Below are 16,761 nucleotides of genomic sequence, written 5' to 3'. Positions count from 1 at the left end.
TGTTTGTTTCCTTTCCAGACTTGTTGCTGCCTCTCTTTGAGGTCTGAGATGTCCCCTGAGCTGGGGACAGGCAAAGCTTCGCTGCTGCCTGAGCTCAAGGTCTGCCAACAGCACATGGATTTACCAGCAGGGAAAATCCTGGAGTAATAGGAGTTTTGTGAGCTTATCCACCTCATTAAAGGTCCCAAGATCCCAAAGTGGACAGGTCTGAGCTCAGGTCTGGCTGCTTAGTCACACCTGCTGAACAAAGGCTTTGAGCAGGAGCAGTCAATAAAGCCCAGCTCCAGATCAGGAGCTTATTTCCTGCTAAGTTGATGAGAGTCTGTTACAGCCAGGCAGTTTAGAGAAAGCTGCTCTTGAAAGAGCCAGAGGAAATCCCTCTCTTTCTGTGCAGCTGGAGATAAGGAAGTTAACAGCCCAGGCTGGTCCTTCCTGGCAGGATGAGACACAAATGTGGCAAAAAAACCCCAGGATGGCACCGCTGTGCTGCGTAACACAAAGCTCTGCCTCTGTCTGGGTCATCCCAAAGCTCTGAAACCCAGCAGAAATTCTCCCCAAAATGCTGCCTTGTTCCCCCAGCCAAGCAAGACACCCTAGACAGAAAGTTATGGAAAGAAAAAACAGAAAACCCAAACTTGGGAAGATGTTTCAATGTGTCTCAGTCCAGGCAAAGTCACATCATCACTCACCCAACCACTCCCTGTTTTTATCACTCCAAAACAACTGCACAAACCTGAACATTCCATAAATATTGGAATATATCACCCTAAATAATTGAAATTAATATGTTTGCAGGGCTGAGGTTTGGTTGGGGTTTCCCTCTGGGTCTGGTCAGGTTTTTGAGGAACCCCTGCCCATCCCACCTGAGAACTGGATGGCAAAGCCCTGCTTGCTGGTGAAGAAGTCGGTGTTGAACTGCAGGATGACGGAGTTGAAGGTGCTGTGGATGTCCCCAGGCAGCCCCGAGCCGCTCATCTCCTTCAGCAGGATCCCGTTCTCCACCGGCCCGTCCCAGATCCGCAGCACGTCGTGGAACTCCTCGGTGTGGAAAACCATGAAATGGAGCCTGAGGGGCAAAAAACACCCGAAATTCAGGCCTGGAGTGTGGTTTGTGCCAAATTCAGGCAGCCAGGCTCACACAGAATGTGTTGTTTCATCTGGAATTCAGGCCTGGAGTGAGGTTTGTTGTGGTATTTTTTGAGTCTTGAATTTGACTCCATGTTTTTAGAAGGCTAATTGATTATTTTATTATATTATACAAATTATACTAAATTTTATGTTACATCATTATTATATTATATTATATTACATTATATATTATATTATATTATATTATATTATATTATATTATATTATATTTACATGATATTATTTATATATATTTACATATGTTGATATTATATATATATAATATAATTTATATTATATTACTTATAGATTATTATTATTATTATTATTACTACTAAATATTATGTTCTATATATTATATAAATTATACTAAACTACACTAAAGAATAGAGAAAGGATAAAGACAGAAGGCTAAAGGATAAAAATGAATCTCGTGACTCTTTCCAGAGTCTGACACAGCCTGACTGTGATTGGTTATTAAGTTAAAACAATTCACACAAAACCAATGAAACAATCACCTGTTGGATAAACAATCTCTAAATTACATTCCAAAGCAGCAAAACACAGGAGAAGCAAATCAGATAATTATTGTTTTCATTTTTCTCTGAGGCTTCTCAGCTTCCCAGGAGAAGAAATCCTGGTGAAGGGATTTTTCAGACATCCCCAAATCCCACCCTGTCCTTGGGGGTGTTGTCCAAACCCTCCTGGAGCTCTTGGGAATGTGAGCATTCCCTGGGGATGGAGCAGGAGTTGATCCCATCCACTCCTGCACTCCAATCCCACCTGGACAGGAGGAATTTCCCTGTCCCTGTTTGTCACTGCCCCATTTTCCCTCTGGCACAGCAAAATCAGGCCAAGCATGGGCAACTCAACCCCAGTGTGAAACGGGGACAGAAACCTAGAAACAGAAAAAAAAACTTCTGTAAAAAATAAACCCATCAGGTGCTGTGCTGAAATCCCTGCCAGCCCACAGAGGCAAACAGGGAAGCTTTCACTTGGCTGCTTTCCCATTTATCTGGGGCAAACATAAATAAATCAGGGGAGAGACATAAAAAAAAGGGGGAGGAAAAAAAAAAAAAAAAAGAAAAAAGCCCCACTGCAAAATCCTCAGGAACAAAATGATGCCCAGAGAAGCTGGGAGAAACCAAAAGAGCTGAATCATAAATCTCCCAAGCAGAGACCTTGAGCAAAGAGAAATAAAGCCAGGCCTGAGGAAAATCAGGATGGATGGTGCAGAGCTGTTCTCCACGGCTGCCTTGCTGTGATTAGGTTTGTTCCCAGCCTTAACTGGGCCCAGTGAGCCAGAACTGCTGGGAAAAACTAAAAACTCATCCCTGGAGACCTTGGGATCAGGGGGAGGCTGCCAGGGGTTGAGCTGGGCTGGGGGGACACCCTGGAACTGCCACCAGCAGCTCCAGGGCTGCCTAAACCACCCCATTTATCTGAGAAAAAACAAATTCAGGGGGAGAACACCTGGATGATCCAGGTGATCAGGCTGGAATCTGCTGGGGTATCAGATATGGAGTTCTCTGGAGCAAATCCAGCTATTCCACATTGACATCTCAGCTTTTCCCTCAGCCTGAGGTGTGAGACCAGGCACAGCCCCTGCTGCAGCAGACAATGGAGGGGAAAGGAGTTTTATTCATGAGGGGAAAGGAGTTTTATTCCTGAGGGGAAAAGAAATTGTATTCCTGAGGGGAAAGGAATTCTATTCCTGAGGGAAAGGAATTTTATTCTTGAGGGGAAAGGAGTTTGATTCATGAGGGGAAAGGAGAAGAAATTCCATTCCTGAGGGGAAAGGAATTCTATTCCTGAGGGGAAAGGAATTTTATTCCAGAGGGAAAGGAATTTTATTCCTGAGGGGAAAGGAATTCTATTCCTGAGGGGAAAGGAATTTTATTCCAGAGGGAAAGGAATTTTATTCCTGAGGGGAAAGGAATTCTATTCCTGAGGGGAAAGGAATTTTATTCCAGAGGGAAAGGAATTTTATTCCTGAGGGGAAAGGAATTTTATTCGTGCACTCTGACAATCCCAAATATTTCTCAATTATAGGCATGGAAATGCAGTAAAAAACAAACAAAAAATCCCACAAAAAAACCCAAACCAAACCAAACCAAACAAAAAGAACCTCAAACAAACAAACAAGCACCAAAAAAAAACCCCCCAAAAAACCCCAAAAAACCCCAAACCAACAAACAAAAAAACAAACAAAAAAAACCCAAACCAACAAACCAAAACAAAAGAAACCAAACAAAAAACCCCAAACATCAACACCCAAACCAAACCAAACCCAAAACAAAACCAATAACCAAATTAGAAACTGGGGAGATTATATTTATGTAAATATAAGTGTGAGAGTGGGGAAGCTCTGCCAGTTTAGCAAGGAGCAGAGAGGAGAGCCCAGCTCTACCCTGAGTGTGAACAACCCTTGGTCCCTGTGGGTCCCTTCCAGCTCTGGGTATTTTCTCTGCTGTTTTTAGATGAAACTCTGCAAAGTGGAACCTGTCAATACCCATGAAAATGGGAATTAACAACATCAGTGGAATTTCACAACACTGGGCTCAGGGGTTGACCACAACTCTGCCATGTCTCTGTGTCCTCTGCTCCCAGCTGGGTAAGGAATTTCCATCCATTTTCCACACAACCTCCTGCTTTTCCTCCACCTTCCTCCTCACCCCCAGCCCAACCAAGGCACTCCAAGCCCCCTCTGCAAGAGCAGCCCTTTCCCTTTCATGGCTCTGAGGTGCAGACTCATTTTTCTCGCTGTCTCACCCCCCCTGCCCTTCCCCTGGTGCTGCGCAGCTACAGCTTCATTCCAAAAGCTCTGGTGATTAATTTTCATGTAAGTTATAAATGAGAGCTTTATGCAATTGTATCATGCGTGAAGAGGATTATTTTTCCAATGGATTACCATAAAAATGAAGTTGCTGGGAATGTGCTCTCTCCACTCCCCTGAGATCAGCTGTGCTGCTGCTGGGGCTGGGAGATGAAAGGGGCAGGGAGAGGGAGCTCTGATCCCTGGGAAGGGCAGGGTCACCAGGTGTGTGCGGCTCTGACACCTTCCAGAACCTTCTCCTTTCACTGCTGGCCTCTTCCAAGCCTTTGGTTGATCCCAAACCTCTGCTCATGCTTTTAGGGATTACAAGAGCAAAGTTGCTGAAGCAGCCTTTGGATAGGGGGGAAAAAGGGACTTCTCTACTCTGTCCTATAAAAACCTTTTCCAGGAGAACAAAAATAGAGGAGATTTCGAGTGGAAGCTGCCTGTGCAGGGATTCAGCTGTTTTTGCTGTGCTTTTCCTCCTCTGCTCACACCCAAGCCCATCCATTATTGAGCCATTCTGAAGGGCAGCGCTAATGGAGGGAATTTCTGCATGAAATAAAAATGTGAAAACACCAGGCCAAACCTGCCTCCAGCAGAACTCCACGGGCTAAAAGCAGCACAGAGCTCACCCTGAGGGCCAGGCTGTGCTGGGATGGGTGCTGAGGCAGCAGGGAGGAGAAAATGGGATGGAGAGGGAAGGAATTCAGGATGGAACAGCAATGGGCTTGGGGTGAGCCAGGAATGGCTGAGAAGCACTGGGAACTCTGATGGGAGAGGATTACTACTACTATTATTATTATTATTATTATTATTATTATTATTATTATTACTACTACTACTACTACTATTATTTATCATTATCATCATTATTATTATTGTTGTTGTTATTCAGAACTTTTAAGGTGCATTTCTCCCCCTCAAATCCCACTCAGTCAAAGCTTGGCTTGCCCAAATATTCCAGTTTTTTTGTGGGTTTTGGCCAGCCTGGAATCCCTGGGAACACCCAGGGCAGCCCTGAAGGGTTTGGCAAACATCACTCAGGGGGTGGTGGGGCAGAAGTGAAGGATCAGGGAGAAGGAATTCCCTGGATTCTGGGACATTCCCTGTGATTTCCTACAACACCCCCATTCCAGGATTGTGTGGCCATTCAGCACTTTTGGGATGTTCCTCATTGATCTGGTGGAAAAAAGGGTTTGATTCTGGATGCATCCCATTAAGGAGAGGGGTGGGAAGCTGTCCATGGGCACCAAAGCTCATCTGGGATGTCTGAGCTCAGGAACACCATGGGCAGGACCAGGACATGGTCTGGTGTCACCACCCAGGGCTGAAAACAGAGGAGCAGTGATGCCTCTGGGGGCTCTGAGCAACCTGGGAAATAAACCCCATAAATCCTCAATCCCATCCTAAACCATTCCCTGATTCTGGAACCAACGCAGTGACTTCTCCCTGCTCGTCCCTCAGCTTCTCCCTCCTTTGCTTTATTTAATTTTTGATCTTTGTTTCTGCGAGAAATCCGTGGGGATTTTTTTGAAAAAACCAGCTCCAAGTGGGAAAGAAGCCAAACCACAGGAGCCCAGCTCACCCAATGGTGCACCCAGGCTCTGCCTCGATGGTCCAGATGCAGTTGAGGTTGTGGTCGTAGGGAGTTGGGTATCCTGGAGAAAGGATCCGTCCCGAGGTCTCTCCTCTGATTGTCCCTCCACACTCAGCTGGAACAAAAATATTTATGGGGTTAGGGAGGAGATTTGTGGCTTTCTGTGGCTCTTGCTTGGCAACAAGCTCACCCTGCAACAGAGATTATTCCTGGCTTTTTCCAGGGATTCTAAAAGCTTACAAAGATGAAGGGAATTGTTGAATTCAGCTGAGTTATCAGAGTTATTCTGAATTTCTGAACACCTGGCAAAGCTTCCCTGCACCTTTCTGAATCTCCAGGGAGCAAAAGCAGAGCCTGTCAGGATCCTGATTCCCTGCTCCACACGTGGGGGTGAAGGAGCTCTGCTCCTCTGCTTGGATTCATCAGAAAATGAAGGATAAGAAGCCAAAGAACTTGTAAATGTCGCTGTAAATGAACTGCAAAGAATGTGAGGATTTGGAGTAATTTCCATAACATATCCATTCAAATTCTGTAATTTTCATTTTTTTCCGTTTTCTTTCATTTCTTTTTAATTTCCACACGCTCAGACACGGCCTCATATCCAACACACGAAGAGCAAACAGGCTGAAGGTTAAGAAAACGCACAAATGGCGGAGATTTATCTTTTTACATCAATAAATGAGGCTGAAATCCCAGCCAAGGACTGGCCCTGCCTCCTGGGAGAGGGAACACGGAGTGCCAGGGGCTGAGCACATCCCTGGGTGTGCAGATCTCCCAGGGGACTCGGTGTCCAACAACTCCCCCATGTCCTGGGCATGGCAGGACGGGAATCAGCAATCAGCCCCATTCATTTAACACACAGAACCCCAAAGCGGAATTTGGAAGAGCTGCAGGTGAAAAGGGAACTCTGCAAAGGGAATTGAAATGTCTGGGGACGGGATCAGGTGTCAGGCAGCTCTGAAATAAAACTGGCTCTGAGCTGTCACACAGGACACACGTTGGTGTCACTATCAGGAGGTGGCACTCACTTCAACATGTCCAGAGTGAAAGGACAAGGCTGGAACAGCACAAGGAAGCAAAAATCCCTTGTCAAATGTGGGTTTAGGGCAGAGGGTTTCATGTTAGAGCTGCTTCAGGTGCTCTCTGTCTCATACAGGAGCCTCACCACGTTAATTAGTGGAGATGGGCAATTAACAGCAGAGTTAATGTCCATGGATCAGCAAAGGGTGGTCAGGGTGGGGAATCCAATTTCCTGGAGGTGCAGGAGGTGTCTCCATCTTGAGATGCCTCACAGAGGAGCCTCACCGCAACTTAATTAGTGCAGATGCAATTAACAGGAGAGTTAATGTCACATGGATGAGCAAAGCAGGGACAGAAGGTGGCCAGGGAGTGGGATCCAAGGAAATCACTTCCAGGAAGTTTTTCCATCTCAAGGACCCTCACCACAGACAACTTAATTAGTGCAGATGCAATTAACAGCAGAGTTAATGTCAATGGATCAGCAAAGCGTGGTCAGGGCATGGAATCCACAAGGAAATAATTTCATGGAATCCACAAGGAAAGAATTTCCTGGAGGTTTTGGAGGAGCAGGAGGTGTCTCCACCTTGAGATGCCTCACAGAGGATCCTCACCACAACTTAATTAGCGTAGATGGGAGTAATTAATAGCAGAGTTAATGTCAATGGATCAGCAAAGCTAGGACAAAAAAATGGTCAGGGTAGGACCATTTTTTGTAGGGTAGGGTGTGGGACCAAGGGTGTTCAGGGTGTGTGATCCAAATCTCGGTCTGGAGAGTGCTGGAGGAGCAGGAGGTGTCTCCATCTCGAGGACCCTCACCACACACAACTCAATTAGTGCAGATGCAATTAACAGCAGAGTTCATGTCAGTGGATCAGCAAAGCAGGGACCAAGGATGTTCAGGGTGTGGGATGCCAGGAAATCTCTCCTGGAGAAGGAGGAAGGAGAAGGGGAAGGAGGAGGAGGAGGAGGAGGAGGAGAAGGAGGAGAAAGAGGAGAAGGAGGAGAAAGAGGAGAAGGAGGAGAAGGAGGAGAAGGAGAAGGAGGAGGAGAAGAGAAGGAGGAGGAGGAGGAGGAGAAAAAGGAGGAAAAGAAAGAGAAGGAGGAGGAGAAGGAGGAGGAGAATAAGGAGGAGAATGAGGAGGAGAATAAGGAGAAGAAGGAGAAGGAGAAGGAGGAGAAGGTGTCTCACCCACACAGGTCGGCAGGGGCCGGTCCCAGGCTCTCCTCTCCCCAGTCAGGCACACCAGCACCCTGGTGCCTCTCAGGGTGTAGCCAGGGTCACAGCTGAAGGACACTGAGCTGCCAGCAAAGTGTCCCTCGTCGTGCACCTTGTACCCAAACTGGGGCACGCCGGGGTCCTCGCACTTGATGAGCTCAAAACCTGCACAGGGAGCAAGGGCAGCTGTTGGCAGCAGGGATTTCACAGCCAGGAGGGTCTCACACAAAGCCACGGTGGGGTTTTCTTCTTACAATGATTTGTTGGGGAGCAAAGGGGCCATTCGGAAATCAGAAGGGTTTTAATTAATGTTGGAGTTTTGATCTGGATTTCGGGATCGCTACAGGCTTGACAGGAATAGTTTGATCAGATCCCAGGGAACAGGGACAGGGGAAGAGGAAACAGCCTTGACCCGTGCCAGGGGAGGTCAGGTTGGACACCAGCAGGAATTTCTGCATGGAAAGGGTTGGAAGGGGCTGCCCAGGGAGGTTTGGAGTGCCCATCCCTGGAGGTGTCCAAGGAACAGCTGCATGTGGCACTCAGTGACAAGCTGGGGATCAGGCACAGCTTGGACTGGGTGGGCTTGGAGGGCTTTCCCACCCTCAATAATCCTGGGATGCTGTGCTCTCCCACACTCCAACTCCACTTTGGGTACAAGATCACCCCAGAAAGGACTCTTTGCTCATGTGCAACACAAAACCACAAAAATACACCTTGACCTGTGGGATTGGAACTCACTGGAGAACTGCAGCTCGAAGCCCTTGCTGGTGTTGGCAGGGTCAGTGATGAACTCCAGCCACATGGAGCTGGAGGTGCTGTTGATGCTGGTGCCCAGCAGCTCCGAGCGGCTGAAGGTGCCCAGCAGCCGGGCAGAGCTGTTGGTGCCATCGTAGACCTAGGAGGGACAACAAATCCAGCCTGGAAAAGCCATTCCTGGGATCAAACCATCACTGCCCAGAGGGGCTCTGGCTGCTCCTGGATCCCTGGAAGTCTCCAAGGCCAGGCTGGATGGGGCTTGGAACAACCTGGGACAGTGGAAGGTGTCCCTGCCCGTGGATGATCCTTAAGGTCCCTTCCCACCCAAACCATTCCAGGATTTCCTTAAGGTCCCTTCCCACCCAAACAATTCCAGGATTTCCTTAAGGTCCCTTCCCACACAAACCATTCCAGGATCTCCTTAAGGTCCCTTCCCACACAAACCATTCCAGGATCTCCTTAAGGTCCCTTCCCACCCAAACCATTCCAGGATTTCCTTAAGGTCCCTTCCCACCCAAACCATTCCAGGATCTCCTTAAGGTCCCTTCCCACCCAAACCATTCCAGGATCTCCTTAAGGTCCCGTCCCACCCAAACCATTCCAGGATTTCTCTGCAGTTTCACTGAGCTCCAGAATAGAGAAATGATGAGGAATTCATCCCACCTAGTCCCTGATCTGCTCACAGCAACACCCTGGGTTTGTCCTTTGGGGTTTTTTTTTGGGAAGAACCAGCAGCTCCTGATAAATGCCCTCATTTGGGGTCACCTCAAATTAAGGAATTTGCTCCTGGCACTGAGCTGATCCTGAGTATTGGAGGGAAAAGGGAAGGAAAGAACCAACCCACTCTGAATTCCAGCTTCAGGCTGGAAAAGCAACTCCAACCCTCCAGGATTTGTCCTACAGGTGATCCAGGAGTGGTTCCTGGATCCACAAGTGCAAACAGGGACAAATCCTTCAGGCAATGTGAGCTGAGATCCAGGGATATCAAACTAAAAGTCTGATTTGATGGAACTCCACAGTGCTGCCCACCTGAGGAGCAGCATTTCCACCCTGGAGGATCTGCACCCTCCTCCTCAGCCCTAATTTACTCTGCACACTGGGCTGCATCTCCTCAACTCTCTTTCCCAAGGAGCAGCTGCTAAAAAATCCACATTTTTCCCCCAGACTGACTCAGAGATGAGCCTTGATTTAAGAAAAACACAAATGGGGGTTTTTTCTTCCTTTTGTGAGGACCAAGAGCAGCTCCTCACCAGTGGAGATCGATAGGAACTTTCCTCAGATGAGCAGCTGATGACAAACCTGCTGAGAAAATGTAATTCCTCTGACAAGGAGTACATTCCTTGCATTAACAGGAAATCTTTCTCCCTTTCCAGTCATTTGTGAGCTGGAAACGTGGATTACGCCTCTCCTGGAGTGTGACACTTCAATGAGGACAGAGGATTCTTGGGAAGATGGCTCAGCACATCCTTGCAATATTAATGCCTCCTTCAAAACCATTCCTTTGGTTAATATAAAAAAAAACTCAGCCTGGATTTGTCTCCTTCTCCACAGAGTCCTGGAGCTTGAATAATCTCAGAAGAGTCTGGAGTTCTGCATTTCAATCAGCCCCTTTTTTGGGGACAAACCAGCCTTGATTCTTCAAAGCACTGAAATAATGCTGAAACCCTAACTATTCTGATGGAGGAGGAGTTTTTCTTGTGCAATTCCAGAGGTGAGAGCTGAATTTTAGCTGGTATAGGGGAAATTTGGGCTTCCAAACTGCCATGGGAATCACTGGGATGACACAGAGGTCGCTTCCACCTAATCCCACCAAAATTTTAGAACCTTTCTGGTGGATGAGGAGTTTTCCCTGTGCAATTCCAGAGGTGAGAGCTGAGGTTTAGCTGGTCTGGGGGAAACCTGGCATTCCAAACTGCCATGGGAATCACTGGCATGACACAGAGGTCGCTTCCACCAAATCCCACCAAAATTTTAGAGCCTTTCTGATGGATGAGGAGTTTTTACTGCGCAATTCCACAGGTGAGAGCTGAGGTTTAGCTGGTCTGGGGGAAATCTGAGCTTCCAAACTGCCATGGAATCAGTCCATGGCATTGGGATGACACAGGTCACTCCCACCTAATCCCATGAGAATTTTAGAGCCTTTCTGGTGGATGAGGAGTTTTCCCTGTGCAATTCCACAGGTGAGAGCTGAAGTTTAGCTGGTCTAGGAGAAATCTGACCTTGCAAACTGCCATGGCAATCACTCCATGGCACTGGGATGACACAGAGATCATTCCCACCTAATCCCACCAAAATTTTAGAGCCTTTCTGATGGAGGAGGAGCTTTCCCTGTGCAGTTCCAGAGGTGAGAGCGGAGGTTTAGCTGGTCTGGGAGAAATCTGCCATGGCAATCCCTCCATGGCACTGGGATGACAAAGAGGTCACCTAATCCCACCAGAATTTTAGAGCATTTAGAGGTGTTGCTCTCCACTGCCCGAGCCAGAATTACCTTGAGGACATCTCCTGCCTCCAGCTCGAAGGTCCTGGCTTTCAGCTGGATGCCCTTGCCAGGCTGGCTCTGGATGGAGTAGATGCACTCGTGGTTGTTGTTGTAGTTCAGGGGGTAGTTGGGCGACAGCAGCACACCCTGGGTGCCCGTCACCGAGGAGCCACACTCAGCTGCAGCGAGACACAAAGGCACATTTCAGTGACCCCACGCGTCTGCTGGCCACAGCACACATGCAGGAGGCGCCTCTGAAGGCCACAGCCGCTCAGCCCCTCCTGCAGCAGCAAGGAGAGGGCTTTTCCCTGTTGGTATTCACTACAACCTGTTGTTATTTACCACAACCATATCTCTACAACCTGCTGGTGTTCACTACAACCTGTTAGTATTCACTACAACCTGTTGGTATTCAGTACAACCTCTTGTTACTCACCAGAACCTGTTGGTATTCACTACAACCTCTTGTAACTCACTACAACCTGCTGATATTCACTACAACCTCTTGTTACTCACTACAACCTGCTGGTATTCACTACAACATGCTGGTATTCCCTACAACCTGTTGTTATTCACTACAACCTCCTGTTACTCACTACAACCTGTTTTTATTCGCTACAATCTGTTAGTATTCACTATAACCTCTTGTTACCCACTACAACCTGTTGGTATTCACTACAACCTGTTGGCATTTACTACAACCTCTTGTTACTCACTACAACCTGCTGGCATTTACTACAACCTCTTGTTACTCGCTATGACCTGTTGTTATTCACTACAACCTGTTGTTGGTCACTACAACCTGCACACTGTCGCCTTTCCCATCAAATTTTCCTAGCCAGGCTTCTCTCCTCTTTCAGAATCTGTGTAAATGTAAATCTGGGGGGAATTTGGGGAGGAATCTGTGTAAATTTAAATCTCTGTGAATCTCTGTGAAATGTGAGTGGATCTGTGAGAAATCTGTGGGAAGTTGGGGGATCTGTGTGAATCTGTGGAGAATCTGTAGGAATTTGGGTGAATCTGTATAAACGTAAATCTGTGTGAAGCTCTGTGAAATCTGTGTGGATCTTTGGGAATTTGGGGGGAATTTGGGGGAATCTGTGGGGGATCTGTGGGGAATCTGTGTAAATGTAAATGTGTGTGAATCTCTGTGAAATCTGTGTGGATCTGTGGGAAATCTGGAGGAATCTGGGTGAATCTGTAGGGGATCTGTGTAAATGTGTGTGAAGCTCTGTGAAATTTATGTGGATCCGTGAGAAGTCTGTGGGAATCCGGGCGAGATCTGTGAGTAATCTGTGCAAATATAAATCTGTGTGAATCTCTGTGACATCTGCATGGATCTGCAGAAAATCTGTGGGAAATGGATATAAATCCGTACGAATCTGTATGAATTTGTGTAGATCTGCTCAGAACAACCCCACGCTGAGGATTTTCTGTTCCTCCTGCCGAGCTCCCACACGAGCCAGCCGTGACTCACTGTTTTCCCAGCCTGTTTACCCTGCAGGATTTTCTGCTGTCAAACACTGGCTGCCTGCTCCTCTGGGGCTCTGCACGCAGGCCTGGGGACAGTCATCCCCTAGAGCAGTTTTTGGGATCAATCTCATGTCCCTGAGTCCTCATAGCTCCTGGAGCTGAGGGAACCATCCCAGGGGAGGGACGCATCTCAGAGCAGCTCCTGGATGATGAGGGAACCATCCCAGGTGAGGGAACCATCCCAGAACAGCTCCTGGAGCTGAGGAAACCATCCCAGGTGAAGGAACCATCCCAGGGCAGCTCCTGAAGATGAGGGAACCATCCCAGGTGAGGGAACCATCCCAGGTGAGCTCCTGGAGCTGAAGAAACCATCGCAGGGCAGCTCCTGGATGATGAGGGAACCATCCCAGGTGAGGGAACCATCTCAAGTGAGAGAACCATCTCAGAGCAGCTCCTGGAGCTGGAGGAACCATCCCAGGTGAGGGAACCATCCCAGGGAAGCTCCTGGAGCTGGAGGAACCATCCCATGTGAGGGAACCATCCCAGAACAGCTCCTGGAGATGAGGGAACCATCCCAGAACAGCTCCTGGCTCTGCTGCTCCTCCAGGGAAGGGTTAAGCAGCAGAGGCACCCACAGGAGGCTCTCTGGAGGAGACTCTTTGTCCTCTGCTCTTGCCAGGGATGAAAAGCTGGATTTTGGCACAGATTCCCCAGGGACAATGCTGGGGACATCTCAGGGAGCTGTCCTGGCCACAGGGCTTGGACAAAGGAACAAAAACCACTCCGAGCCCTCCCCAGACCATCTCCAAGATAGGAGCTGAATGCAGAGTGTCTGGAAAAGCAATTAAACCTCCTGTGATCTTAATGAGTCAGTCTGCCTTTTCCATCCCTATCCAGGCAGATCTGAGCAGCACTGGGGACATTGTGACAGAGCTGTCACCCTGCCACGGAGCTCTGGGCCATCAGCCCTGAGTTTGCCCTGCTCTGATCAAGCCAAGCTGTTAATTCTGAGCCAGGAGCAGCAGCCAGGGTTGTCCACTCAGTGCTGCTGTCTGAGGCTCCAGTTCAAAGCTCTGGAAATGATTTTTTATTTTGATTTTCATTCCCCTGATGAGCTTTATCTGCAGCCTGATTGTTACTCCTGCCTGTCCCAGCAGAATGAGGCCCCAGAGCTGGAAATTCAGCACAGCTGGCTCTGCTGGGGAGATTTGCTGCTGAAATTCTCCCTCAAGGGTCACCTAACCCTAACCCACAGCTTAGGACAATCTCCTGAGCAGGTCTGGCCACCAGGTGAGAGCCCTGCCCTGACTGATCTCGAGGAATCCCACAGGCTCAGGGTGAGCAGAGCTGGGAATGATTTTCTATTGAAATTCTACACCAAAAAATAAGTGTGACATCCTTTTTCCCACGGCCTGGAGCATCATCCCCCAACCCTGCTCTGGATGGTCCCACTCTGGGGGATGTCACCCATACATCCCAGGGGATGTCACCTCTCCATCCCAAAGGATGTCACCCATCCATCCCAGGGAATGTCACACACCCCAGGGGTGCTCCCATCCATCCTGGGGGGTGTCACCCATCCCAGAGGTGCTGCCATCCACCCTGGGGGATGTCACTTATCCAGGGGATGTCACCCATCCATCTTGGAATATGTCACCAATCCCAGGGGTGCTCCCATCTACTCTGGGGGATGCCACTCCTCCATCCCAGGGAATGTCACCCATCCCAGCTCCCATCCATCCCAGGGATGCTCCCAACCATCCTAGGGGTGCTCCCAGCCATCCCAGGGGATGTCACCTCTCCATCCCAGGGGATGTCACCCATCCCAGGGCTGCTCCCATCCATCCCAGAGATGTCACTCATCTCAGGAATGTCACCCATCCATCCCAGGGGATGTCACCCATCCTAGAGGTGCTCTCATCCATTTTGGAGGATGCCACCCATCCCAGGGGTGTTCCCATCCATCCCAGGGGATATTACCCCCCCATCCCAGGAATGTCACCCATCCCAGGAATGTCTCCCATCCATCCCAGGGCATGTCACCAACCCATCCCAAGAACGCAACCCATCCACCCTGGAGGATGTCACCCATCCTAGAGGTACTCCCAACCATCCTGGGGAATGTCACCCATCCATCCCCAGGAGGTATCACCCACCCCAGGGACATCACCCACCCCAGGGCTGCTCCCATCCATCCTGGGGGTTGTCACCCACCCCAGGGCCGCTCCCGTCCATCCCTGCCCACCTCAGGAGTGCAGCACAGCGGGGCCAGCCAAGCAAAATGAAAGCACATGACCACCTACCAACACACCTTGGCAGAGGCGCACTCCACACTCGCCGTCGCCCGCCCAGGCAGGTGATGCGCGCCGCGCCCTCCAGCCGGTACCCGGGGAAGCACGAGAAGCTCAGCACGTCCCCCACCCCGAACTGCAGCCCCTTCCTGATGCTGTAGGCCGGCACCTCGGGCTCGTCACACGGCTCCAGGTCGTATTCTGGAGGGGGAAAACGGGGGTTGTGGGATGGGAGATGGGTTCTGTCCTCCACGGAGAGGAGATGAGGGTCCAAGGGAGCTCTGAGCCTTAATCCAGCTGCAGTGAACCCATGAGGATGGAATCCCGTTTGGGCCATGAAAACCCACCTGGATTTCACCCCAATCCACAGCTCAAGGATTCTGTTCTTCCTGTAAATGACATGAGGATCCAAGGGAGGCTCTGAGCCTTGATCCAGCTGCATTTTGCAGGGAGGATGGAAAAATGAGGATGGAATCCTGTTTGGGCCATGAAAATCCATCCAGATGCCACCCCAACCTAAAACTCAGGGGTTCTGTACTCCCTGGAGAGGACACAAGAATCCAAGGGAGCTCTGAGTTTTGATCCAGCTGCATTTTCCAGGGAGGATGGAAAAATGAGGATGGAATCCTGTTTGGGTCATGTAAACCCAGGTGGATTTCACCCCAGCCTAAAACTCAGGGGTCTGCCTTCCCTGGAGAGAACACAAGGATCCAAGGGAGCTTTGATCCAGCTGCAGTGAATCCATGAAGATTCCAAACCATGAAAACCCACCTGGATTTCACTCCAACCTACAACTTGGGTTCTGTCCTCCCTGGAGCGGACATGAGGATCTAAAGGAGCTCTGAGCCTTGATCCAGCTGCAGTGAATCCATGAGGATTCTAAACTATGAATATCCACCTGGATTTCACCTCAACCTAAAACTCAGGGGTTCAGACCTCCCTGGAGAGGACATGAGCATCTAAAGGAGCTCTGAGCCTTGATCCAGCTGCAGCGAATCCATGAGGATTCCAAACCATGAAAATCCACCTGGATTTCACCCCCAGCCTACAGCTCAGGGATTCTGTCCTCCCTCTAAATGCCACAAGGATCCAAGGGATCTCTGAGCTTTGATCCAGTTTCAGTGAACCCATGAGGATTTCTATTTCCCCCTCCACCTACAACTCCCTCCCAGCCCCTGCATCCCAACCACCTCCGAAGGCAACAGGTCCCAGTCCCTGTCACAGTGACAGGGATGGGGATTTGTCACTGTCCCTGTGCTGCAGCCCAGAGAGGATGGATTGATCCGGGTGGGATTTCTGCTGCCTCTCCTTTTCTAATCCTGGAAATGGATGATCCTGCTCAGGGAAGGCAGGAGGACGCTGAAGCTGCTGCTCCAAGAAAGGTCACATAGGATTCTGGCCAACAGCCAAACTCAAATCTCTGACCCCAAAGCAGCCTGAAGGAAAACTCTTTTGAAGGTGTTTTTGGCAACATCTCCAAGTCCAAAGCCTGTATGTTAACATATATATATGTAAAGGGAGCTAAAAATAGAACTGACTCCTGGTTTTGCTTTTCAAGATAGGAAAGAAACCTTGAAATACACTGAAAATGAGAGTTATAATTAGAGGCGAGCTTTTGAAAGGCAAAAAGCCATTTTCCCCTCATCAAAATGGGAGTTAATTGGAAATTTTCTGACTGGTTTCCACATGCAAATCCCTGACTTCAGAGGCCAGGAACAAAGGCACTGGGAACCAGGTTTCAGCTGCATCTATGGCAACAGCTCTGCCCGTCAGGGAGGGTGCCAGACCAAGCTCCACAGGAAAAATGGGAATTTCTCTCTTTCCCTGGGTGCTGGAGTGGCAGCTCAGGACTGGGAAGGACACGGGGACAGAGGGAAGAACAGCAATAAAGCTCCTGCCCTTCACTGGTTGTGGTAGGGAATTGCTTCTGGGGCACTCAGGCAGCAAAGATTGACATTCCCTGGAATGGCAGCACTTGGGAGT

General features: G+C 49.1%; 1 protein-coding gene across 1 annotated transcript in view; it reads right to left on the bottom strand.

Moving 5' to 3' along the window:
- The window catches only part of LOC128948759 (CUB and sushi domain-containing protein 2-like), a 138,915-nt gene that overhangs the window by 61,332 nt on the left and 60,822 nt on the right, over positions 1–16,761 (bottom strand). Inside the window, exons 17-22 of the mRNA XM_054293521.1 lie at positions 14,791–14,979; positions 11,024–11,193; positions 8,518–8,674; positions 7,753–7,944; positions 5,532–5,658; positions 864–1,066 (exon numbers count right to left, since the gene is read on the bottom strand). Coding sequence (XP_054149496.1) covers positions 864–1,066; positions 5,532–5,658; positions 7,753–7,944; positions 8,518–8,674; positions 11,024–11,193; positions 14,791–14,979 — 1,038 coding nt within the window. The remainder of the gene's footprint in view (positions 1–863; positions 1,067–5,531; positions 5,659–7,752; positions 7,945–8,517; positions 8,675–11,023; positions 11,194–14,790; positions 14,980–16,761) is intronic.

This window comes from Melozone crissalis, unplaced genomic scaffold, assembly GCF_028551555.1.
Source record: "Melozone crissalis strain CALT ecotype California unplaced genomic scaffold, PUWL_Pcris_2 ptg000156l_1, whole genome shotgun sequence".
NCBI classification, from domain to species: domain Eukaryota; kingdom Metazoa; phylum Chordata; class Aves; order Passeriformes; family Passerellidae; genus Melozone; species Melozone crissalis.
The sequence above is the reverse complement of the archived record's forward strand: the minus strand, read 5'-3'. Positions and strand labels throughout refer to the sequence as shown.